This window comes from Sus scrofa, chromosome 13 (assembly GCF_054392235.1).
Source record: "Sus scrofa isolate SSC_HxYL_T2T_F1_AM1 chromosome 13, Sscrofa_HxYL_maternal_Yorkshire_Landrace_v2.0, whole genome shotgun sequence".
NCBI classification, from domain to species: Eukaryota; Metazoa; Chordata; class Mammalia; order Artiodactyla; family Suidae; genus Sus; species Sus scrofa.
The window spans coordinates 183,887,236-183,915,069 of record NC_139395.1 but is presented as its reverse complement, the minus strand read 5'-3'; the positions used below and the strand labels follow the sequence as shown (position 1 = coordinate 183,915,069).

Sequence of the window (27,834 nt, the reverse complement as noted above, 5' to 3'; positions counted from 1 at the left end):
GTAGAGAATCCTTGTTTATGGAATGCTCTTAGTGGGCTGTTTTTACTTTAGGATTGTTACAGCTACAATCTGTGGGTTTATATCTGTGACTCCTTTGAAAATAGTTGATATTTTCTGTTTACCAGAAGCCCAGTTAACAGCATGCTTACAGAGAGATCAGACTAGGTGACTTGTCTTTCTTTCTCTGGCAACATTCCCCAGTGATCATGTTAGTAGTGCTCATGAGCCAGTTGCTGTATTTCCTTACCTCCCAACCATTTTCCATTTTATGTATCTTAAACAAACAGAAGGACTTACTCTTCCTTATATCTGTCCCTGTTGCCTTCCACCATGTCTTTGCTCATGCTACTCTGTCTCTGTTTAGACAAATCCTGTGTCCTTCCAGGACCATCTCATGTGTTACTTCCTCCCAAGTGGATGTAATCTCTTCCCTTTGAAGTTTTATAATCATTTACCTTTCTGTTTATCACAAGATGTTTAATTTTTTTTCTCTTCTACTTAATATAAACTACCTAAGGTCTTCACTTGTCTTCATCTATCCATAAATTTTATTTTATTTGTCTTTTGTCTTTTTAGGGCCTCACCCATGGCATACAGAGGTTCCCAGGCTAGTGGTCTAATTGGAGCTGCAGCTGCCGGCCTACACCACAGCCACAGCAACACAGGATCCGAGCTGTGTCTTGTGACCTATACCACAGCTCAAGGCAATGCCAGATCCTTAACCACTGAGCAAGGCCAGGGATTGAACCTGCAACCCCATGGTTCCCAGTCAAATTTCTTTGCACTGTGCCACGACAGGAACTCCCATAAATTTTATTTATACTGTGTAAACTTATGTAGTTTGGACTTCTAAAAATATCAGCCTAACCATAAATCTGTTCAAAAGTAACTGTTTTGTTTGCTTCCCTTCCCTCAAGTCAATGACACACTCGATGACATCTTTGATGGCTCTGATGATGAAGAAGAAAGCCAAGATATTGTGAATCAAGTTCTTGATGAAATTGGAATTGAAATCTCTGGAAAGGTATGAATGTCTTAGTTAGGAATATTTTCTCTACCCCTTTTTGTTTTGTTTTGTTTTTTGTTTTTTTTTTAAGGGCCATACTCAACAGCTTATGGAGGTTCCCAGGCTAGGGGTCAAATCGGAGCTGTAGCTGCCAGCCTACAGCCACAGCAACTCAGGATCCGATCTGTGTCTGTGACCTACACCAACACCACAGCTCATGGCAACACTGGATCCTTAACCCACTGAGTGAGGCCAGGGATCAAACCCACAACCTCATGGTTAACTAGTTGGGTTCAGGAACCACTAAGCCACAACGGGAACTCCTCTACCACTTTCATCACTTAAATTTTTTAAAGTTTCCTTTATGTTACTTGTATGTTTTTAATATTTGTTTGAAAAGATAACTACACATCTTTATAGCACATCCTTTATGTCCTAACCCAAAAGTTTGATAACACACATACTTTTTTTCTCTTTGCCTCTCTTTAATACAGATGGCCAAAGCTCCATCAGCTGCCCGAAGCTTACCATCTGCATCTACTTCAAAGGCTACAATCTCCGATGAAGAGATTGAACGGCAACTCAAAGCTTTAGGAGTAGATTAATCAAAAAAGCCATTATATTTTGCTTATTATAATTTTTTAGTATAAACCAGGCACAGTGCAGATTCCTTTTACAAAACACATTTATTTTGCAAAAATGAAGACCATGAGTAAACAGTTGTTTCCTAACCCATGGCTATTTTGAATCTTTTGCCAAAGAATGACAATGATATACAAATGGGAACAGTTTGGATTTTAATTAGAACTGTTTAGGGTGATGATATGTAAAAAGTTGACTTCTTTTCTGCATGGCATATAGAATTTATATACATTACTTAGTGTAGTTTATGTTCTTAAGTCTTTTTACACTGAATACAAATCTTGTTATTAAAGCCACCAGGCATGGACTTAAAGAGACTTGTAAAAATATTAAAATATGTCATTAATTCCGTATCTGTTACTTGTTCTTTGTAAGTGGTATGTGTTATGACCATAGGCCAAATTATTTTTAAGTCATCTAAAAGAAAAGTGCTATTTAAACATCTGTCTTAAAAACTGTTAAGAGCTTTTCTTCTCTCTTTTTTTTCCTTTGGGAGAACATTGTAGTTGGTAAGTTTATTACCTTTCAAAATGTACTTGGCACCTGCCTTAAACAGCACAAACATATTGTGCACATCTTTAAATTATTTTAACTGACAGAAAAAAATTACATTTTAAACCTAAATTGAAGCCTCTTAGAAAAATTGCCCAGGCTGTTTTTTGTAAAGCATATAAAAACAAATTGAATTAGCAAAAAGAGACACTGAATTAGTAACACTTTATAGTAATAAAACAATATATTGTGGTTTTCTGAGAACTGAGGAGATCTCCATATGAATTACCATTTAATCTCTTTAGTTTTGAACTGTATTTATATATATATATATATATATATATATATATACACACACACACACATACTGAACCCTCTAAATTGAAGCCATCATTCTCATTTAAATAACACTACTATGACAGTACTCAACCTGAATTTTATAATAAAAATTAGCATTTTTTCCTTGGTAAATAAACTACAACTTTGTCAGAAATTATTGCTTGAATGTGTATTAATGTATTGGCTGTATTTTTTTTTTTCTTTTTTTTGGACTCGCTCCTAGCATATGAAAGTTCCTATACCAGGAATTGAACCTGTGCCACAGCAGGGACTCGAGCCACTCCTGTGACAGCGCCAGATCCTTAATCCACTGAGCCACATGGGAACTTCTTAGCTGTATTTTTAAAGGTAAAGTTGCTATGATATTTAATGTATGTAGAGAAAGTGAGAAATGAAGAAGTGGCAGATTAGTTAGAGATTAGAATTAGGTGAGCTTTGAAAAATGATGTCATATATGGGTTCTAGCACATTTCACCACAAAATCTCTGGAGGAGGTTAGTTAGCTGTACCCTGGTTAATTTGGGATAATGGATATTTTGGACTAATTTTGACAATATTATTACATATTTGAGGATTAGTACACATGTGGCATATGGATTGGTGGGAAAAATGAAAACCTCAACTATACAGTTTATAATCCATAATCCATTTTATAATGTTCAAAGATAAGGTTCCATTATTGATAGTATTAAATAAAGCTACCCTGAACATTGATGGGTCAAAACATTTTACTGGATTACCGAATGTTAACTCAGAACTTGTTTTGATTCTTGGATGTACATAATGCTGCCAGCTAACTATTTTACTTTCTTGTTTACATGTGGGGTTTTGTTTTTAATTATTTTGTTAAAAAAATCCCAATAAAAATGTATTACTTACACTTTTTTTCCCTATTTCTTTTACTCTGCTTTTAGTGTCCACTAAAGTTAAAAGTTTTATATGTGTCTGGTAATTTTTCAAAGATTATATTTATTACTTTCTAGGCAGGAAAAATCAGATAACTATGCTATTTACATTTTAAGATGATTATCTTTTTAAGAATTAGCAGTTGTTACAGAGCTGAGAGAGTAAGTCTAAGAATTGGTGGTTTCACATGAAATTTTTTTTTCATTTTGAAAGTCGTACTGAAGTATAGCTAATTTATAATGTTGTGATAATTTTGCTGTACCGTAAAGTGATTCAGTTATATACATATCCAATTCTTTTCCAAGTTCTTTTTCCATATAGCTTATCACAGAATATTGAGTAGAGATCCCTGTGCTATACAGCAGGTCCCTATTGGCCAGTCATTCCATATACTACAGTGTGCATACGCCAATCCCAAACCCCAGTCTCCCCCTCCTCCCAACTGGTCCCCTTTGGTAACCATAAGTTTGTTTCCGAAGTCTGTGAGTCTGTTTCTGTTCTGCAGGTAAGTTCATTTGTATCCTTTTTATAGATTCCACTTATAAGTGATATCATATGAAGTTTGTCTTTCACTGTCCAACTTCACTTAGTATGATAATCTCTAGGTCCATCCATGTTACTGCAAATTGGGATGCGTGTATCTTTTTGAATTAAGGTTTTCTCTGGTTAGATGCCCAGGAGTGGGATTTCTGGGTCATATGGTAGTTCTGTTTTTAGTTTTTTGAGGAATCTCCATACTATTTTCCATAGTGGTTGTACCAATTTACAAACCTGCCAGTGGGAAAAGGGAGCAGTATAGTAGGGTTCCTTTTCTCTGCACCCTCTCCAGATTTATTGTTTGTAGACTTTTTGATGATGGCCATTGTGGCTGGTGTAAGGTGTTATCTCATAGTAGTTTGGATTTGCATTTCTCTAATAGTGATGTTGAACATCTTTTGTGTGGTTTTTTGAGCCATCTGTATATCTTCTTTGGAGAAATGTCTATCAAGGTCTTCTGCCTATTTTTTGATTGGGTTGTTTGCTTTTTTTGATATTGAGCTGCGTGAATTGTTTGTATATTTTGGAGATTAATTCCTTGTTTGCTTCATTTGCAAATATTTTTTTCCCTTTCTGTGGCTTGTCTTTTTGTTATGTTTATGGTTTCTTTTGCTGTGCAGAAACTTTTAAGTTTAACTAGGTCCTATCTGTTTATTTTATTTTTTGTCTTTTTAGGGCTGCACCCATGGCATATGGAAGTTCCCAGGCTGGGGGTCAAATGGAAGCTGTAGCTGCTGGCCTATGCCACAACAGCAGCAATGTGGGAACCAAGCTGCATCTAAGACCTACACCACAGCTCACAGTGAAGCCAGATCCTTAACCCACTGAGCAAGTCCAGGGATCAAACCTGAATCCTCATGGATACTAGTCAGTTCGTTGAGCCAGTCAGTGGGAAAAGGGAGCAGTATAGTAGGGTTCCTTTTATAGTAGGGTTCATGGGAACTCCCCCACTGTTTTATTTTCACTACTGTAGGTGATGGATCTAAAAAGATATTGCTGCAGTTTGTGTCATAGAGTGTTCTGCCTATGTATTCCTCTAAGAGTTTTATAATATCTGGTCTTATATTTGGGTCTTTAATCCATTTTGAGCTTATTTTTGTGTTTGGTGTTAAGAGAGTTTTCTATTTTATTCTTTTACATGTAGCTGTCCAGTTCACATAAAATTTATCTGAGAATTTCTTTCCTAGAGCTTCCAGGGGATAACCATTTTTTAAAATTCTTTTAAAACAGATAGTGCCGAGACCATCTCAGCGGGTTAGGGCTGAAGAACAGGTGCTGTAAAACTTAAGGAAAAATTTAACATAAAACAAGACACAGAGACATTTATCTTAATTAAAGGTGGGAACCGGGGGCCTCAAGGTCTCAGGGACCAAGAGCCTGGCCTCAAGAAACCACACTGCTTTTATTGTGCTCTTTAGGATTACATCAAGTGAGGAGGGAGTTGTAGGTGCAGGATATAGGTTTTTTAAAATTATTTTAAAAGTTACATAGCAGGTAGCTAATTGAGCTTTTATTCTGACCTTCAGGCATTTAACAATTATTAGCATTGGGGAAGCTTGGTGTCAGCTATCTATGCAAAGCATTGTAGAGAATCACCATTGTGCTTCTGCAGACAGCGTGTCTATATGCAGCAACCCATAGGCAACAACCTGGCATGCCTAGGTTTGCATCTTGGTTCTCCTTGCTAATGCATATCCTGCTAATGACCCCTCATAAACCCTTTGGGGCCATAAGGCTCATCTTCTTCTTATTCTTTAGAGGACAGATCATGCTGTGCAAATGGCATGCCTAAACCAAGGCATTATGTCCTTATCCAGCTGACCACATGAATAACTTATGCCTTAAGTTTTTGTTCTTAAGCTTAAGTCATTTACTAGCACTGTGACTGTTTTCCAAGCAGGAAGATGGCGTAAAGAAAAGTGGGACAAGATGGAGTTTTCAGCATAGAAAATAGAAACAAAGAGGCTAAGAAAATATTGTGGAAACATGTCTCGCGACAAGATGGGTCTTAGTGATTTGTTTTATTTAAACATGGATGTCTTGTAACACTTGAGGATCCAAAGGAGAGAGTAGGGTCATTCTGATTTGGCCACATTTTTCAAATGGATGGTGGCATTTTTCACAAAAAGGCACTATAAATTTGTCATGTTATGCTAAAAATAACTTCCTTTTAGACCCTTAAGATGGGAAATTAGGATTCTTATACATGGAGTTTAATGAAAATATTGACTTTTGAGAACTTGATTTCCCTCATTTCCTTCTTTTGGCAAAAGGATTTCTTTAACTATGTTCAAATAAAGGGTTGCCAGTAGAAAGAGAACAGAAGAGTAGAGCAAATTTGCTGTTACCAAAAGGGGTATGGCCTAATGTCACATTTTATTACTGCACGTAAACATCATGGATGGGGATTTCAGAGTATCAGAAAAGTAGAATGTGGCACAAAAATATCAATACTCATCTTAGAAAACAAAATGGCCATCTATCAGGTGATAGTGTTGCACAGCCTGTACTCTGCGCTTTGAGGGCAGTATGTGCTTATGGCAGGGATAGTGGATATGAACTTGAGGGTTGTGACCCTGTAGACCAGAGTGAGGAGTCTGGCAGCCTCTGAGCTTTATGTTATTTGACCTGCCTAGTGATGTCTACTTTATCATTTGCATTTGAATGCTTTTAGAAGCCTGCACTCACCCCCTTGGCCACATGTACATCCCTTTCTAGCCCAGTAGCCATGATTCTAGCTTGATCCAGGTGGGTCTGTTTTTTTTTTGTTTTTTTTTTTTGTCTTTACTGACTTTTTAGGGCCACACCCACGGCATATGGAGGTTCCCAGGGGTCTAATTGGAGCTGTTGCCGCCGGCCTATGCCACAGCCACAGCAACGCCAGATCCGAGCCACATCTGTGACCTATACCACAGCTCACAGCAACACCGTTGCCGGATCCTTTACCCACTGAGCAAGGCCAGGGATTGAACCTGCAACCTCATGGTTCCTAGTCAGATTTGTTTCCGCTGTGCCATGATGGGAACTCCCCCGTTGGGTCTGATTTAAATATGTTTTCTTATTTGATACACTCCCATATTAAAACAGTGTATGTGCACATCTGAAAAAAGACCTACCAATGATGTTTTTCTCCTTTGATGCCATTCTTCTTCGTACATAAGGTTTTGCAGCTACAGAAAAATTAGCTGCAAAAAGATCAGCATTCTAATTTCCTCTCTGTAGAAGCTGAGACTCTTAAAGGTGTTTAAGGCTGTTCCTGTTAACTCAGTTCCTTCAAGAATAAATTGGATTAAATTTGCCTTCCAGGAAGCCTGAGGATTGGGAAGCCTCATTTCAGGTACTCTCCTGATGGAACAGCACACACTTCCCTTCCCCGCCAAGCCACTCTCCCAAGAACCTGAGAACACACACACACACACACACACACACACACCCTCTGTCCTCAAAGACAGAAAATATTTCTTTTCACTAAACAAACACTTTCACCATTCACCACACACACACACACACACCCCTCTGTCCTCAAACACAGAAAATATTTCTTTTCACTAAACAAATATTTTCACCATTAGAGATGGAAAGGTAAATTCCATGAAAGAGTTTCTCAGCCACCTCTACAGGGTAAAATTGTGGGTACAAGTGTACCATGTGTAAGTGACAAACAGATCTTTCTGTTTCAGTGGAACTCTACTGAATTCCTGAAGATTTACAATAGAAGATCTCATAAAAACAAGAGATAGAAAGGCTGTGTGGCTAAAGTCAGCTTTTGACATTTATTTCCAAATGTATGAACATATATACTGCACAGTAAATTACATTTGTCATTTATTTAATTGCAGTTTGGGATTTTAGATAACATTAACCATTTTCTATTTTTTTAAAAAGTATTAAAATATTATTTCAATATAGTGAGAAAAATAGTCTCAAAACTCATCTATACAAATGAGTTAATAGTAAATACCAGTGCATGTACAACCAGCAAATAGCTAAATAACTAAAGAATTGCTATTTCAATATTAAGTATTGATTCAAAATATTTTGGGAGGAAAAACTGTTTTCCAGTGCCAATTGTATCTAAACTTGAAAAGAATGACTTTATAGAAAAATACCTGATAATATGATTTAAACATTGTAATGATGACTAAGCATAGATAAATACTTATTTTTGCTGTATTAAGTCAAATTAAACATTCCTAACAAATTCATATTTTAAGTTCAAAAGTCACTATTCTGGATTTATACTGCATTACATTTGCAAGTCTAAAAGTCATGCATATATGTATTTTTATGTGTATATGCATATACATTTTACCATGTCTTTTGCAAACTAAAGAATCCCTTCCCAGTTAATGTTTTTTGCTTTTTCTTTTTTTTTTTTTTTGCCACACCTGCAGCATGTAGAATTTGGGCCAGGGTTCAAGAACCCCAGTCACAACAATGATAACGCTGAATCTTTAACCACTAGGCCACCAGAGAACTCTGTACTGTGTGGTTTTTTGGTTTGTTTTGTTTTAGGGCTGCACCCATGGCACATGGAAGTTCCCAAGCTAGGGGCTGAATTAGAGCTGTAGCTGCCAGCCTAAACCACAGCCACAGCAACGCGGGATCCCAGCCATGTCTGTGACCTATGCAAGAGCTCTCTTGCCAACACTGGATCCTAACCCACTGAGCGAGGCCAGGGATTGAACCTGTGTTCTCATGGATACTAGTCGTGTTCGTTACTGCTGAGCCACAGTGGGAACTCCTATACTGTATGTTTTAAGCAGGTGAAGTTTCAAGATAAAGTATTTATAAATACACATAGCTGAATAATTTGGAATTTTCTCTTTAATAAGAAAAGCCTTTATATTGTATTTAACACCTCCTAGGTGCTAGATGTGTACTTAAACACAGATGATCAGGCCACTGAAAACTAATTTTTTTTTTTATTTATATCACAGTTTCTAGCCAAGCAATTAATGTTGAGCATGTGTGCTCAAATATTTGTAATCTACATAGATTATGACCTATATAATGCTTGATCTTTATTGATATTATAAAAAGCAAGAGACTGGGCAGTATAGCTTAGTAAACATTCTAAGTCAATAATAAAATTTAGTCTACTTATTCCCATTTTGTTCTATAAAATAAGTTAAACATTGCCAGCAGATTTACATTCAAAATGCAGAAAAGTCACTATTTGATAGTGATATCACATTACAGTTTGCTTCTACCTACAAGTTTCAAACGAGTGCATTCCTTTTCCTTAAATTGAAATATAGTTGATTTACAATATTAGGTTAATTTCAGGTATACAACATAGTGATTTAGTATTTTTATAAATTATACTCCACTTAAAATTATTATAAAATATTGGCTATATTCCCTATTCTGTATAGCATACAATTTTATAAGTTAAATAAATATGTTCACTAAGGTGCAACTCCCTGAATTGGAAATCTCAATAAATCAAACTTTTTTTAAAAAAGAATAAATCATATTCTAACCAATTAAACCAAACATGATCATCTCTTCTTTTTTTTTTTTTTTTTTTTTGTCTTTTTGCCATTTCTTGGGCCGGCATATGGAGTTTCCCAGACTAGGGGTCTAATCGGAGCTGTAGCCCCCGGCCTACGCCACAGCCACAGCAACATGGGATCCGAGCTGCATCTGCAAACATCTGCAACCTACACCACAGCTCACGGCAACACCGGATCCTTAACCTGCTGAGCAAGGGCAGGGACCGAACCGCAACCTCATGGTTCCTAGTCGGATTTGTTAACCACTGCGCCATGACGGGAACTCTGATCATCTCTTCTAATAGGAGCTCAGATGATGTTTTAGGTTGTGAGATTTCAAAAGTATGCTATGTTATTAAATTATAGACACCTGTCAAATTTGTAGCCATTCTTAAGAGCACACCCCTTTTATCATTCAACAAAGATTAAATTTCCACTGTGAGTAAACACTTTCCCAGACACTGGAGAAGCAACAGCAAACAAGCTAGATTTCTTCCCTCAACAGTTACAACTTACGGAAATAGTAATGTGGGGCTTAAGCATCTATAAAGCGTATTTTTTATAGCTAAACATCAAAAAAGCTAGTGTCTGGGAAGAATAAAAAGACCATAAATTAATATTTCTACAAATCTCTTTTGAAACAATTCTTTGGGCTCTGTGCCCTAAATGTTAACTTCAAAGGTGTCACTTGGAATTCAGATTTATTCCTAAATGCAATAATAAAATTCTAAGGCACCCCTAGTTCTTAAATGCAAAACTGTTAGTTCAAACGAACTATTAGAGCTGATGGTAACCAGAACATTGGTTAAAGAATTTTCTAATAAGATCCTCTCTGGTGATGTTCTTTATGTGACATTATTGACTGGAATATTAAAAAGCAAATATACAACCTTTGGAAAAGAAGCCTTTAAACTAAAAGACCACATCTGCACACTCATGTATGGAGGTGGGGGTGGGGAGAAAGAGGGAGAGATCTATTGAGAAAGAGAAAAATCATTGTTTTACTTCCATTAGTCTAGCTTATAATGTACAGTGTGGCTTATGAGAATAATTCATCAATATAATTTAAATTGTATTTTAAGTAGAAACGAAAAGGCTCTGCAAAAGTTACTGGTAAGATTTTTTTTTTAAAGCTAAGCAAATAACTAATTTCTATTTTGGCTGGAGAAGAGAAAAGAATGAGAAATAGAAAAACTGGCTATTACACAATAGATAATATTATCTGCATTCAAGATGCTCCTTAGAAATAGTAAATAAACTCTGATTCAGACTCGTTTTCACCCGTTTTTCTCTCTGCCTTCGGTTGCAAAACCAAACCCTCACTACTTCTTTCTCCAGGTTCAGTTCTTCAGCCATCCTCAAGATCTCTTGAGAGGAAGGTTTATTCTGTTCTCCAAAGTGTCTCTCCAGGGCATCCTTTGCAGCAATACTGGGAGGTGAGATGGGACAAGAGAAGGAGGGAGATGCCGTTTTAGGGATGTTTTTGGTAGATCAAAATTAAGTTAGGTTGAATTTATTAAATATTAACATAAAAAGAAAAGTTAAAGAATTTGAAGACACCTTCAAAGCTCTTCACCAAAGATAAACATTCAGTTTGTCAAACATTAAATGCTCTTCTTATGCAGGCTACATTTACCAGAGTCACAGGAAGAAATAAGCAGGGGAACTTAGACTTTATGTGTATCCTACTTTGTGCCACAAGAGGGCACTGACTTTCTGAGAAGGAAATAATTCTGCAGTCATTTCTAAATGTCTCTAGAAATTATTAAAGTTATTTAGAATAAATGAACTGTTTTGTGTACAACTAGCCAACCAAAATAAAACCTGTATTTTGTTTTTTCAATTGACGCTACTCATGTTTATGTTGTATTGCCCCTATGTTATGTTCAAATGCTCATTCTATTTTCAAAGTATCTATTTCTTCTCTAGTAATTTAATATTTCAAAAGTAGGAGTTCCTTTCATGGTTCAGTGGTTAAGGAACCTGACTAGGATCCATGATGATGCTGGTTCGATCCCTGGCCTTGCTCAGTGGGTTAAGGGTCCAGTGTTGCTGTGATCCTAGGTCACAGACGCCACTAGAATCTGGTCTTGCTGCAGCTGTGGTGTAGGCTGGTAGCTGTAGCTCTGATTAGACCCCTAGCCTGGGAACCCCCATATGCCGCAGGTGCGGCCCTGAGAAGCAAAAAAAAAAAAAAAAAAAAAATTTTTTTCAAAAGATACCTGATTGTTGTTCTCCGTTTTCTTTTTCTTTCATTTGCTCCCACTTTCTCATTGTATAAAGCTGTGATGGGGAAAAGAGTAATAATTACATGAACAAAGTAGGGCTTTTTAAAAAAATTATCAGTGTTTGATTTCAATTTTTCTTTATAAGACTGTGCAAAATAAAATCACCATACATTTTTGTGTTGTTTTTGCAGTATACCTCATTTTATATTACAAGCCCTAGATTAAAATGTTAATACAGAAATAAATACTAAGTTTGCAAAACAACTGTCTTTAAATCATCCGTACCTTTTGTTGGAACACTTGCCCTAAATGCTCAAACCTTGATCTTTATCCATCCTTGACATTAATATAAGTAGAATATCATATTAAATTGCTCACTGGAAATTGCCTATGTTATTCTCTAGGAAGACTGGTGTGTGCAGATGCTCTGGCTACACTAATATTAGGTTATAAAATGATTCATGTACAATTGCTATAGTATATAGCATTGGGCAAAAAAATCTAAATGTATTAAAAAAGTAATTTCATCACTTCACACCCATGCTACATTGTGCAGAAGCTCTCCATACACAGTTTATTCTCTTACTATCTTTTCAGTAAAAATTATTTCTACACTTGCACTTGCCTTGCTATGTGATGAAACAAGATATTTTTCATTTCAAAAACCAAACCAAACCTCAAACCTCTTGCTTTAGCATTAATCCAACCAATGAAAGCCATCGTTTTTAGGTTAAAACACAGTCTCCTGAAGCACAGCTTTAGTACCTCCTACTTGCTCAGCTTCCTCCAGCCATTTGGATAATATTGCTTTTAGTTTGCATGCATTTTTGAAGCTGAGCTGTAGGTTTTCAAATCGGCAAATAGTCGTTTGACTGAATTCAGAGCCATGCACAGCTGCCAGGGCTTCCCCAACATTTGTTTGGGTGTATCCTGTGAAAGAACAACAAAGACCATTAGCTTCAGTTTTTTTAAGAAACACTCATTTTGGTCCATTATCTCACAAATTTATGTATTTTTCTTTGTCAACTATTAAATACTGCCTTTAACCATATATTTGTTGTCAATTTAGAATAACAGTAAGGTTGAGTATAGAATTATCTAGTATTTCAAAAAAATATTCTTTCCAGTTAATAAATTTTTTAGAAGTCCAAAGAATTCAGGTAGGAATATCTGCCATTCATAATAGTTAGCCAAATGGTTTATATGTGTCATAAATGCTTTAGAAGACACTTTAAAAATTCTTAATCATTGTCAAATATGGTATATGCTCAAAAATATATAGTATATTACTCATAAAAGATATGGTGCTATATCACAAATATTTGTATCTCAGAAGAGTGAAAAAAGTCCACAGGTTGAAGGGTATCAAATAAAACCAAGAATTGTGTTTACTTTCCTGAAAAGGGTGTTTTATTATGAGACTTTGATCACACAACTTTTTATGTATACCTCCAAGCATATTTATTATGTCATTTGGTAATGCTTCTATCTCCAGGCAAAAAATTCTCATAGACTGTCTCAAACATTTTTAGAATGCAAGTTGATATAAGCCATCAATATAGAATTTGAAACATTCACAGCAATACAAATAGCAAATTGAAAATGAATGTTATACACATGCCTACTGCTATGTTTATTACAAATAGTAAGTATACATTAATTCAGGGCCTAAGGGTATATACTGGTATGCATACAATGATCACATATGATGCCCATCAATAAATATCATTACAAACTATGGATAGTTCATTCCACAAGTGCAGTTTGAACTACCATTTCAATCCATTAAAAATACAGTTTCATAAATCTAATCAAGGTTAATCACTGTAGTTTTTTACGTTAACACTTTTCAATAGAAAGCGATCAAAGGCTGTGAACAGAGAATTCACAGGAAAGGAATTACAAATGACTCAAACACATGAAAGAACATCCTTTAACCCTCTACTGCTAATAAGAGAAATTTAAAATGAAACTGCCATTAGATACCACTTTGACCTGATTTGCAAAGGTCCAAAGGATTTATATTTTTTTCTTCTACAACTATGTATTTATTCTATGTGTCTGTCACCGTTCTAAGGGCTAAGGCTATGCCAATAAGGAGGAAACAAAAAGATTAAAAAAACTCCCTGCCTTCACAGAGCTCATATTCCAATGGGTGGCAAAAGAGATACCCATGGTGTTAGTTAAAATTGGTACAACTTCCCTAGAAACCGATTTGACAACATCAATCCAAATAACAAATAACACAAACTCTTTGATCAAGCCAATTTGCTTTTAGCACTTTCCCTACACATATATTTATATTGGTGCAAAATAACATGTAGTTAATCACTGTAGCATTGCTTTTAATAGCATAAGCTTGAAGACCATCTAAATTCCATTGGTAGGAGACTGGTAGTATATTCATAAAATGGAATTTAAAGCTCTCTAAAAACTAATACTAAAGGCTCTCCAAAGTAAATAGTTAAAATATCTATATGAAGAAATATATGTATTTGCTTATATGTCTATGTCTATGCATAAAATATCCGGAAGGATACACAAGAAACCAACAACAGTGATAAACAGGAAGGACAAGCAGAAAGGATACATTTCATTTATATTTTTTAGCCCTTGAATCATATCAATGTATCATATATTCAAAATATAGTTAAAAACAGACACTTCCAAACTAATCTTTGATAAAGCGTGCCATTAATTTAAAAAATCCATGTATTTTGGCTACTAAGAATTTAGAAGTAAATGAAGATTTTTGTAGGTTTTTCATAATTCGAGTAACTTAAATCCATAGTAGAGATGCGAAGTGAGAATAGCCTCCTGCACTGAGTACAAGAAATTGAACAGTAACAGAGTAAGAATTTGTAGACCAAGTTTTGGCCCCTCTGCTCTTAACAAAAACATACCTAGCTTAATTCTTCTCACTTTAAATTCATTGGCAAACTTTTCAAGTTCTCTGATTTCAGGAGAATCCATGTCAATTGGTTCTTCAACCAATTTGCTTTTCCGCCTGAGCTCCTGCTTGAAATCAGCGGCCGTAGGGTCCTCTGGCAGGAGAGGCTGGTGCATGGGAGGAAAGCCATGACTCAAGGTGTGGTCAGGAAACTTATAAAGACAAGGGGTTAAGCTCCCTGTAACAACAAGAAAAGGAAAGTGCCATTTGTTGTTATCCCCCATTTCTATATGTGCAGGGGTTTGGCCCATTAGAGCCCATTATTCTATAACAGTGGGTCTCAATTCTGAAAGGTTACCAGACAGTCTTTTGAAGTAGAAGAGTAGCTCAGTGATGTGCTACTCTTGTGTGATGATTTATTTTTCACCTTCCTTTGAAGCAGCAAAAACAAAGATAATGCAAAGCCAAAGGAAAGAAGCAAAGACTTGCAAATAATTCAAATAGAAATAAGCAAATTTCACAGAAGTGTGAGTTTTCCATCATTTTTGCCTCTTAAAAGACATATCTTCCTGGGAATCTAAGGTTCAGCTCTAACCAGAATGTATATTTCTACCTCTGTTTTCCTAATTCTTTGAACAAATAATCTCTGAGGTTTGTTATAATCAAGTCACATGGTTAAGTGTTACTTATGTGCTGGCAAATTTTCCTAGGATTTGAAAGTTAATTTTACAGTATCAAGAAGCTGCACTGTTTTATCAGTAAATGTTTCATTTCAAGGGGAAATAACCATGCCTTTTTTAAATTTAATAAAGGCGGGTAAAAAAATTGAGAACACAAAATACATTAATATGGTTAAATAGACTCAAGGAGTGAATAGACATTAACAAAAATAATTTTTAAAGTTCTATTAGAAAGTCAGCAACAACATTTCTTAAAAAGTATATAATGGCATCATTCCTGGATGATTATATAAAAAAGGCAAAAATAAGTGGGAAAGACGGGTGCAGTTCTAGAAATGATAATCACCCATAAATGATGAAACATTGAGTCCATTGAGTTCAATGATAAATCATAAAATGCTGAAAGACTAATTTTTTAATTGCTTCTAGATTTCATTTGTCATTTGGAAAGAAGAGTTTGTCTCAGTTAGGGAGCAGGAATGAGGGGGTAGTATAAGCCAAGTTCCCACACATTTTCCTTTTTGTTTTCTTCATCAGTACATTACACATTTATTCATAGAGATTTCACTTTAATTTATATAAAGTGACACATGTATAATCAAGACATTTTGATGTGACTAAAATATTCAATTATTAATAATTTTTCTTATAAATGTTTAAACTAAAAATAAATGACTACAGAATATATACAGTAGTCATTCTTAGAAACTTACTGAAAAAAACACATTGAGTTTATGCTACCTGTACTTTCTCTAGAAATACATTCACAATTCAGACATGGGTAATAGTGCATCTTGCCAGAATATATAAATCTTAATGTAACAATATGTAATGAGCAAGGAATAGTGTAAGTCAGAAAACTGTTTGCTTATATTATTTATATGAGAAAATGTAATTATAAAGTATACCCCATGCAACAGACTATATTATTTTTCTGAAGCAAAATACATATACAACTGAAAAATTAAACGAAATAGCATAAAATTTATTTGGCTGTTTTACAGATGTAAAAAATATATGAAAGAAACTATTCCTTTCTGCAACAATTCCTGTTGCTTTTACAAATCAAAATTATCCAGTTTTGCTTTTTAAAAAGTTAATCATCCATTCTCTGCTTTGGTAGTGGTATATTGAACAGACCAGATAAAAATTTAAAAAACAATTGTATCGATGTTTATTACATAGCTCATTTTTTGAAAATGTTTATTACCTTAGATTTCATTTTCAGCTTTCTAATTAGTTTTAGATTTCTACTAGTCAAAGAAAAGCCTAATATAGAAAAAGGAACACTGATCATTTTAACGTTTACTTAATATTATCTCATGACTTTTCTTTTGCTTATGCTTTCAGAGTTTGTTCTTACAAATATAAAAAAAACTTCACTTCTTTCATCATTCAGAAATATCAGTTGTCGCTTAAAACATTTAATGATGAAATACTCTGAGAAACAGTAAAAACAGGGAAAAACCAGTCTGCTGCTTGATTTTGCACATTTAATGTATTTTAGGAAACTTTGGATAATTCATTTAACCTAGGTCAAATTATTTATTTTACATGTCATTTGTTGCATCTCATTCATATGATATGACATAAAGTCTGAGTTTGTTAGCAATTTTGATTATTTTCAATTTTTCTTGCTGATTATTGCTACACTGCTACAAATCTATGTGCTGTCTTCATTTTACATTTATCTTCTTATCCTTATGTAAACAAATGAGGTAGAAAAGATATGTATTTTTTACCCACAACTTAAAATTTAAATGAAAACAAGTTAAATAACTTTCCTTGAGTGCTTTGAGGAATTCACTGTACAGATGAAACTAGATCTGAATTCCAATAAACATTGCCATAAACCACATCAAAATAATCACTTCGTTCATTTTTCAGGTAGTCTGTACGCAGGGAAATCAAATAACTTTAAAAGACTTATGCAGTTTAAACACATTTGGCTACATTAAAATTCCACTTTCAGACAAAAGTACCATAATGATTTACTAAAACATTGGAAGTGTGCCATCTATTTCTGGAAAAATTTAAAGCTAGTTTATACATTATAAATACTTTTAGAAAATGGACATTTAGAAAATTAATTTGAACATGGGTCCATAAAAAGTACACAGGAAATACCATGTTCCAAGGTTTGGCATCCAGAGAAAAATGGAAAACACAGTATGTAATATGTTTTTGTTTTTCATTAAGTGAAAGTATCCATAATTATCCACAGGGACATAGTTTTCCTAGAACTAACCTTAAACAGAAATTCTTGATGGTCATATGCACAGCCAAACAAATTGTGGCTTCTATCATATGATCCTATTTGGCGGGGGGGAAGTGGGGAGTGATCGGTATGGTATATGTGCCAAGATACTTTGAAGTTTTTTTCTAAAGCTTAGATTATTGAAAAGGGGAGGGGAGGGGAAAGGAAGAATATAAAAGACACAGCGAATCACAGGCAATAGAAGTCTCTCACAATTTCCAAAACGTGACAGCAAAATTTTCTAAAAACCTAGAACAAGCATACACCTAAATAGCTTGAAAGTGTTTGCACACTGTTTACAGCCCAAAGCATATTTTCACACTGCTGATTAATCCACCACAGCCTTTCTGAACTTGGGTGGTGGAGGTGGGAGAGGAACAGAGTTAAGTCTTTTAAAGCAGGCGATGGGGAGGCCGAGGTCTGGCTTGCCTTACAGGGAACCTGGCTCAAGGCCCCCATGATACGGGGCAAACTGCTCTTCTGCAGCATGGCTCTGCCAGATGCTGACAGGCAGAGGGACACAGTAAAAAATTCCCACCTTACCGTAGACATGTACAGCAAAGTGCATTTGAGTATTTCCATATATTTTTCTTTACTTCCTTATGCATGACAACATATAACAAATCATAAATTTGTATTGTGGTTTTTTTGTTTCTCTCTTTTTTTTTTTGTCTTTTTGCCTTTTCTAGGGCCACTCCCAAGGCATATGGAGGTTCCCAGGCTAGGGGTCTAATTGGAGCTGCAGCCGCTGGCCTACACCACAGCCACAGCAACGCAGGATCCGAGCCGAGTCTGCAGCCCACACCACAGCTCACGGCAACACAGGATCCTTAACCCACTGAGCAAGGCCAGGGATTGAACCTGCCACCTCATGGTTCCTAGTCAGATTCGTTAACCATTGCGCCATGATGGGAACTCCTGTTTCTCTTTTGTGCATTGGCACATCCTATCCCCGAGCAACAGGGGTCCTCTGCCTGGTTTTGTAAATTAAATTGATTTGGAGAATGGCCACGGCAATTTGTTTACATAAGGCCTAGGTCTGCTTTACAATCACCCAGTTGGTGTAGTTGAGAAAGAGTCATACAAAACATAGGGAAAACAAGGTGTTAATGCTACTGAAATTTTTTCAAGATCCAGAGGCAAAAGATGGTCACAATTACTCCCTCCCTTAGTGTCAACACAACCAGAGCAAGTCAGGGAAAAATAAAACTAAATAAAGAATGAAAAAAAGGGAAAAAAGAGGGGAGAAAAAAGACAAGAAGGAAGAGGTAGACTCCAAAGTTTATTTCTCTGTCACTGTCAAACAGATTTCTGTTACCTTTTGCTTTAGTCCAGGTAGAAAAGGCACTTTCGGCCATACTAATCTTTTCCCTTGTGATCCAATTGTCAAAAAAAAAAAAAAAAAAAAAAAAACAAAAAACCAAAACATTATTTTTCTTGATTAATTCCCAAACATCAGCTATTTTGCTTTCCTGTTAAAATTAGTTTTTACACAAAGGCTCTTACAGCATGTCTTAGGTGGCCATTACGTTACATAACCTTGCAGGATTTAGCAATCATTACTAAATAATAGTTACCTCAGTTTTCACAGGACAGTGGATGAGGAACACAGCTCGTTAAACTTGTTTTCTAACTTTCACCCAGTTTTAGAGAACAGACACAATCTCAGGTAGGCAGGGAATGAGAGTTTTGAAGGGTTTTTTTTTTTATTTTGTTTCCTTTTGTGCTTATCTAGGAGAGACTTCTGAATAGCATTTATAATTCACTGTTGAATACTCTAAATTCTCAGGAGAGAAGAGACAAAAGAAGGAATTTAGTTGCAAGTGTATCTGAAGGGAAGCTACCCACCACAACTTGGATATGAAGAGACATTCTGAGATGCTGACTTGATCGAGATTTGTAATTAGTTCCTGGTGTGGCTTAATTCATTTCAGTGCATCAGTCATTCTCTGGTATCCCCACACCTAAACTATGAGGCACAGTGAATTCATCCAATGACTAAAGTCCTCCCTACCAACTTTTACAGAATATTGGCTATCGCTCTTGCCTTCCAGTAGGTTATTAATTTAATGAAATGCTCAAATTAAATGTAAGCATCAAAGTATGATAATAAGATAACCATATTCAAATAAAGCAATTTTACACCCTTTGAAATACTATCCTTTCTGCAGCTCCACTTTCATATGGAGTATGTGACAATGAACCTGTCTTGATTGTTGATGATAAGACACTTCTGTGGATTGTGTGGAAGTGGCTGATTTGATGACTGTCTTGAGACTTCTCAGAAAATTCAAATGACATAACCAGGTTTCTCTGCATTTTATACCTTTTCAATCTTCTGAGTTGCTGTGTTTTATAACTCAATTTGCGTTGCGTCTCTGGGGACAATGGCAGAAGGGTTCAGATTTCCCAGGATTTAATCTGCCAGGATACACAGGCTAATCCTGGATATATGTCAAAACAGTGACATTTTAACACATTGTAAAGCATGTCACAATTTAAAGGTGTTCCTCTCAAAAATATTCAAATATAATCTCTATGCTTACCATGGTGAGTTTTTCTTTCAGTGACAAAATATATTTAATTTTATTTTGACTACAGTGATAACTCTCAATCTTAGGACAACCATTTTTTTTTTTTTCTTGATTTTCACTAACCCAGGCTTTGAATCATTTTAAAGGGCTTTTCTTGGGCCCTCTCCTTTTTAACTGTAATGAGGAATAGAGTTTGCTGAGTGCCTGCCAGAGGAACCTGTACCAGCACCATCTGAGCTACCTGCAGACTCTCCATGTGAACCTTGCCTATTCTCACCAATCCTGGAAACTGGGAGGATGTTAGATTTCTCAGGCCAGTTGTGAAGTCACCAGGCCAGCAGCCACTGGCCTGCATCTTATGGGAGGGAAGTGATAGCAAAAACCATCTTGAAACATTTGGTCTGTGCCTAGTTTTATTTTTGTACTAACCTGAATCCACTGCTGCCCCTTGCTTGGTAGAGAAAGCACCTAAAGTTAGGTTCCTGGGAATTACTGTGAATGAACAACAAATCTCCTCCAAGAAAGAGCAGCATTTGGCCATGAGCTTCTCATTTCTTGTCTCCATAATCAAAGGTCATTAGAGGCCATAGAAAACATCCTGCCTGCACCTCTAGTGGCTAAATTCATATCATTCTACTGTTTTATAATGAAAGTAGTTCTTCAAGAATGTCAGCTGTTCTTATTAACCATGGATACTGATTACTCAGTATATGAATCATAAAAGATCCATTTTAAAGGGGAAAGAAAAATATGGCTTTCCTTATTTCTTAATTATTAAAAAGAGTTAGCAGGACTTAAAGGTAACCATTAAGAATATCAGTTTCATTTTACCACAAAGGTGAGGATACAAATTTATTCAGAGTGCTGCTTAATAGAATCTAAGAGAACCTAATTTGTTCCGGGATATTTTATTTTAAACTTTTAATGTTTTAATGAGTCTGAAACAGATATTTTGAGAAATTAAAAGTTGGTGAACTAAATTATTTGCTGTATTCCTCCCCCCACCTGCCCCACCCCGGCCATGCTCACAGCATGCAAAAGTTCCCAGGTCAGGGATTGAACCCAAGCCACAGCAGTGACCATGCCAGATCTTTAACTGCTAGGCCACTAGGGAACTCCTCTTTGTTCAACGTTATTTCAAATTTGTAGGCATAAACTCACTTTTGATTTTTTTAATTACCCGCTATGGATAACAAAACACAAGAAAAGATTTCCTTAATGTGTGATTTCTCTATCCAGACTTTCTCAATATCACACAAGTATGCATGTACACACACAAACATTCTCACATAGAGCCTTTGTAGTTTATTGTCACCCATAGTATTTTTCTCCCTGCTGAAGAAATAAATAAAAAAGATTAAAGAATACGTACGAAAAAAAAACAAAGCTCTGTGCACAACAAAATTTTTTCCCTGGACATAGTCTAGAATTAAGTCACAAGTTTTGTGATGAGTGGATCTCTTACATCAGATTTTATTTTCCTTAAGATTTGTGCTGTCAATACCTTCTATACAAGTGTCAACAAACAAATAATTTCTCTTGTATCTAGTGCTGCTTTACTTAGAAGGAAAAAAGATATGTAACTTCAACTATTTCAATCTCATCTAAGACTCAGAAGCATCTCAGAGAGGGCTGCCAAAGATTCAAATTGTTACCGTTGTGGCGCAGCAGAAGCGAATCCAACTAGTAACCAACCATGAGGTGGTGGGTTTGATCCCTGGGCTTGCTCAGTGGGTTCAGGATCCGGCGTTGCAGTGAGCTGTGGTGTAGGTTGTAGACTCGGCTGAGATCTGGCATTGCAGTGGCTGTGGTGTAGGCTGGGAGCTGTAGCTCTGATTAGACCCCTAGCCTGGGAGCCTCCATATGCTGCCAGTGAAGCCCTAACAAGAAAGAAAAACAAAGAAACAAAAAAAAACAAAGACTGAAACAAAAACGACTGCTAAAGCACCTGCAAATCACTCTTAGCCTTCAATGTCTTATTTATCTCCATCGCCTAAATGTCCAAAAGAAGTATTGAGATGAGGAGGATGTTGAAGCCAGTCCTGTCTGCTTTAACAGCCACATGAGATTATCTAGCACTTGAAATATGGCCAGTGCAACTGAGGAACTGAATTTTAAATTTGATGTTATTTTAGTTAATTTACATTGAATTTAAATAGCTACATTAACCTAGTGGCTATCTTATTATTTCTGTAGGTAAGCCCCCCGATGGCATAAAAAATGAGAATCAGCTGTTTGGCAGTTGTGAATCAGAATAAAAATCATACAAACATAAGAATTAAGAAGCATAGCCATTCAGTGCCATGCAGAATATGGGCAGTCAGGTATAATTACGATTTCTAAAGGCATACAGATCAGTAAACCCTTAAATACACAGTGGTTTTACCAGAAATTTCCAAGGTCAAGAAATCTGAATTTCCTGATATAATCTGGTCCTGATACCCTCATCCAGGAAATCCACCTAGGTGTCCCAAAACTCAATCTCAGATATGAAGACAATTTTTCTTACCTGCCATTACTCCATAGGTCGATGACTGGTTTCCATAATGACAGGAAGGGACAGAATAATGAAGTCCTGTTGCTGTGTTTCCCAGAGTTGTCACCAAGAAATATGTGCACAGACATTGAGGAGTTTGGATCAAAGACAAAATAGACGGGACTGGTAAGAAAATGTATGAGGATTCAAGACACATTCATTTTATTTCAAAAGTACACATTTATGCTATTCTTAAGGTTATATGCCAATAATTTCTTATCTGTGGGTAGTTCTCTAGTGAGTATGTTAAAACTAGGGGTTGAAATCTGTCTCAAGTAATGAGATCATGAGTTGTTAAAGTGGACTACAGCCTTCATTAATTATCCTGTGCTCTCTGTTGGGATGACCAACCAGTTTGAACCTTAGCAAACTAGGAGTTAGAGAATTCTTGCAGGTTCCACCCAATAGAGACTGCAAAAAAAAAAAAAAAAAAAAAAAAAAAAAAACTAACTAGAGGATAGTCTCTTAAAATTCTTTTACATGGTATTATAAAATGGTCTTTTTCTGTAACAATGAATATAGGAATCAACTATTTTTTGGTTTGTTTGTTTTTCAGTCAACATCCCTGCCCCACTGTATATGGAAATTCCTGGGCCAGGGATCTAATCCGAATCTTAACTGGAGCTTTGACCCACTCCACAGCTGCAACAACACAGGATCCTTAACCCACTGCATGGGGAGGTTGATCAAACAAAAACCTCCATACAGACAAGTCACATCACTATCCCACTGTGCCACAGCAGGAACTCTCATAAATCAACTCTTGAACAGTCTTTATTTCTGCTTATATGCCTTAACAAATGGCAGAATGGGAATGGCAGAGAAACTAACCTTTAGTTGAATACAATCATAAAACCTCATTAAATTCAGAGGTTTATGAAAAACCTGTGACAAGGTATGATGTATTTGGTTGATGATGAAATCATGAGATTTAGGTTTTTTGCAGGCACACAACTAATTCAACAATTCTAATGATAAAGCTGGTTAAAAAAAAAAAGTTCATAGATTGTTGAACAACTTGAGGTTTACAAAGGTTGAACCTGGCATACAAACACAACCTCATTTATAAATAGTGATAGGTCTCATGGAATTAATGTCTATTTTGAAAGTAAATTTGAATCGCCAAACTTTTGTCAAGCTTTAAACATGAATCACCAAGTTGGCTAAGAACATGGACCACTGACAATAACATCACTAGCCAATGTTTCCTGATGTGTTTTATTTTCTCTCTTTTTTCCCCCACCATATCCTGAATTTTCATAGTAGTGAATTTTCATAAATATAATTGTATCTTCTTGAATAATATGAGCTACTATAAAACACAGATTTAGAATCATTTGAAAATATTAAGATATAATCTAGTGATTAAAGACATAAGGTCTCTTCAGAGAGTAACACATTTTCTCTCCATATAGCTCAATTTTTGATATTTTGAAATACCTGCATAAATTTTCACTTTACAACTGACAAGTAGAGAGAACTGAAGTCATTTTACACTATAATGATTACAATGCATTCCCAAATTAAACAAATAAATACGAAACACAGTCAATATCCAAGTGCTTTTATCATTGTACTCAGTATTTCTAATTCCTTACTTAGACAAGTAGGTGTATATGATTACAATTTGATGGAAAATTTATAAAATCAATGTTATGTTTATTTAGAACATGTTAGGTCATTTTTACTGATTACGAATTTTTTTACTTCCGAGGTTTAATTACTTTTTGTTTCTCCATCTTGGGGAAATAGTATAAAAGATAGGCTAACTCATTAATATGCTATTTATTTTTAAGTAAATAAATAGGGTTTTGAGAATAAACTTGTTTAATTATAACCTCAATACTAAATTTTATTTTTATTCTGACCAAATCCTATCCACACACAGTAGATTAAACAACATATTATTCTTCTCATCCCAACCTATATAAATATCTATTATTTAAAATATACAATTAACTATGCGATAATTGTTTGTTTATATCATACCTCTTTGATGTAAAGTGATAAAAATACTTTATTATATTTTCCCAAAAATATGTTTGAGGATATTTTCTGTAGTATATTTTTAGTTAAATTCTGAGAATCTATAGTAGGTAGAGAAAAATCTCTACATTAATAGTTTTACCAAAATCTAGATATATAATCTCTAGATACTTTTAAATTCAGCTGAAGATTAATGCCAAGCTTACATATAAGTTTGGATGCTGCTTAATTATAATAGAATATAAGGCTTGATACTTTAAATTGGCATATAAATCTATCAACTCAAATTTTTATTTTTAAATATATAAAATTTAGTTCATATTTAGATTGCTTTGAAAACAAGTGGAAAGTGCCGTTAAACAGGAAACATTTACTCAAGACTTTTCATAAATCTACTTCAAAGCGCTTTGTTACTGCATAAAAAAATAGACCCATTAACAAACATATTTACTTTCTTGGTTGTGTTTGGGACAATATATTTTAATTCTCAAGTTTAATTTTTATTTAAGAAAGTTATGTATGAAAAAAAACTTGCTTAGAAGATGAAGTCTCTTTGGAACTCAGTTTTGAGAATATTCAACTCAGTTCTTGGGTTCTAAATATTATATTGCTTCCAGATTTGATTTCTGAGTTTTTATTTATGCTAAAAATATAAGTTTATTGGAACACTGAATTATTTTATTCTTTGAAACCCATGGTTGTTGCTATTGGGAATCATCTGGTTGTGCTTATTCTGAGGCTGTTTCGAGACATGGTAGTAAATGTAATCTAAAACCCAAATAAACCTCTAAGATAAGGGAGTAACACCTTTTAAACAGTGAATTATTTCACACTATTTTTCAGCTTTGCCCTTAATCCGTATGAGTTTATATAAAAATGTTTTTCAAACTTACTGTTAACTTATATAGGAAACAGATTTTCTTTACAATAAAACCAACAATAATCAAAAGTACTACACTTACTAATATTTCTTGAAATTTTTCTTAGGTGTTTTGGCTTCTTGAACACCCCGAATATTTAACTTAACACAAATTAAAATGAAGGGGAAAATAAAAGAAGCAATGAGAGTGTGAACTAACAGGATTCAAAGCGTCCATCCTGACCATCTCTAGGCCCAGCCACCCGAAGACCGTTATTGGAGTCAGTACCTGTGGACATCACGTTGGTGGCATGGTTGGAGGCTGGTAAGCACTCTGCTGCACTGTGATGCATGATCAGAGGCAGAGTTGCAGAAGACTCAGAATTGAGAGGTATAAAGGTGTCAGCCGAAGTAAAAGGTTGGCAACTCATTCCCGGGAGAGTAGAAAAATGAGGAGAACTGCTGCTTCCCAGTTCAGAGTTTTATTATATTGTCATCTCAAAGGGCCGTTTCAAATCTCATTACCTGCATATATACATCAGGGAGGTTCTGAAGCACTGGGAGGGCGCGTGCTGGTATTTATGCGCCAAGGAAATCCCTTTATACATGTTAATCATCTTTTCCCAGGGGTATTGCTTTATCAATCTGGACTGTCTTCCTTCTTACCCAAATATAATGCATGCCCAAGAGGGGAAGCTGTTTCTTGTATAGAGACTGAGGGCAAGGGAGAAATCTTAAACTTTGACAACTTCAGTAATTCAGATCTTTTAGAAAGGAATATTAAAAAAAAAAAGTGTCCCTCAAATAAGTAATGCTACAATTAATTGAAAAACTCTAGGTGTCTTTTTGCTAAGACAATGATTTTTGATTACTAATCATTAAATCTGAAAAATAACATAAAACAGAGAAGTACATGCTACATAATTTTAAGAAACTGAATTGTTAAGTTTAGATTGAAAGAAGCATAGAAGACTAAATGTGAGAATTAATATATTGCCAACTACTGATTCACATTCCATATAATTTTGAGAAACTACCAAGAAGAACTGAATTTTTATATATAATAGAAATGGTAAAATATTAAATAAAATTGTAATTTGTAAAGAGGGACACGAGCGATAGTATCTCTCCCTTAATTTCAATTTACTCATCAGGAATGTACACCTAGTATACTCTTGCTAGATGTCAGCACTATTCTAGGCACTTGGTAGAGTGATTCCAATAAATCTCATTTCTCTGTAGATCTGTACCATCCTCCTTCAGCTTGACTGTGCCAGAGCCTCTGATCTTAGCCATTTCACTCCAGAATCTGAACTGGGTACATATTTTCCACACAAAATACCTTGACATTATAAGAGGATGAATAATTAGTATACTACAAATAACATATGAAGATTAATATCAGCATCACAATTTCACAATGATCATGATTTCTCCAGATAAATGAATGAATGCAATACTGCCTTTAGACTGTATACTAGGGATATTATAGGGACTAGAAGTAACCCAACAGGTATAGATAGTACTGATATAAGCAAGGACATTCTGCATTAGATGGTTTGAAATTTTATATTATGGAATGCCTAAATTGAAATTGCTTTATGCTAAATTTAATGTTAGTGTTGATGAGAATACATTTCCAGGAGTTCCCATTGTGGCTCAGCGGTAATGAACCTGACTGGTATCCATGAGGGCGCAGGTTCAATCCCTGGCCTTACTCAGTGGGTTAAGGATCCAGCGTTGCTGTGAACTGTGGTGTAGGTCACAGATGGAGCTCAGATCTGGAGTTGCTGTGGCTGCAGTGTAGGCTGGCAGCTGAAGCTCCAATTTGACCCCTAGCCTGGGAGCTTCCATATGCCATGGGTATGGCCCTAAAAAAAAGAGAGAGAGAGAGAATGCACTTTTAAAAACTTGAAACTCTGTTACTACACTCCTATGTAGAAAAAAAGACATAATGGTTACCCAAATCATTAACTATTACTTGAAATATATTTATTCTAAAGATTACATATTTTCCTTTTGAATTCTCTATTTTTATAGTTCTAGCAGTTCTCTTAGGAGAGAAGAAGATTACAGGTAACCAAAAGTATTTATTTTGCTCTTGCAGAATTATTGTAATTTTCAGAGTTCGCATGTACAAAAAAGTATTTTTTTTGTTTTTTTGTTTGTTTGTTTGTTTTTAGGGCTGCACCCACAGCATATGGAGTTTCCCAGGCCAGGGGTTGAATCTGAGCTACAGCTGCCAGCCTGCAGCTACAAAGCAGGATCTGAGCTGTGTCTGGGACATACACCAGAGCTCACAGCAATGCCTGATCCTTAACCCAACTGAGGTAGGCCAGGGACCTTGCAACCTCATAGTTCCTAGCTGAATTTGTTTCCACTGCACCACTATGGGAACTCCACAAAAAAAGTATTTTTTAATGGGTTTATAAAGAGAATTGGCT

The 27,834-nt window shown here is 35.4% G+C and overlaps 2 protein-coding genes across 7 annotated transcripts in view; one reads left to right on the top strand and one right to left on the bottom strand.

Annotated features, from left to right (window-relative positions):
* The window catches only part of CHMP2B (charged multivesicular body protein 2B), a 35,875-nt gene extending 32,516 nt beyond the window's left edge, over nucleotides 1-3,359 (top strand). For 2 of the 3 annotated variants that reach the window (XM_013990176.3, XM_013990175.3), the window contains exons 6-7: nucleotides 918-1,024; nucleotides 1,501-3,359. In XM_013990176.3, coding sequence (XP_013845630.1) covers nucleotides 918-1,024; nucleotides 1,501-1,611 — 218 coding nt within the window. In that variant the 3' untranslated portion in view covers nucleotides 1,612-3,359. 3 annotated transcript variants of the gene reach the window in all.
* Nucleotides 3,360-9,433: 6,074 nt separating this feature from the next.
* Nucleotides 9,434-25,958, bottom strand: POU1F1 (POU class 1 homeobox 1). Of its 4 annotated transcripts, none has more exons than XM_021068539.2 (6): nucleotides 25,611-25,958; nucleotides 22,519-22,590; nucleotides 14,552-14,776; nucleotides 12,414-12,578; nucleotides 11,643-11,703; nucleotides 9,434-10,849 (listed from the first exon to the last, which is right to left on the bottom strand). In XM_021068539.2, the coding sequence occupies exons 1-6, from the start codon at nucleotides 25,819-25,821 to the stop codon at nucleotides 10,639-10,641; spliced, it is 945 nt and encodes a 314-aa protein (XP_020924198.1). In that variant the 5' UTR covers nucleotides 25,822-25,958; the 3' UTR covers nucleotides 9,434-10,638.
* Nucleotides 25,959-27,834: the final 1,876 nt, after the last annotated feature.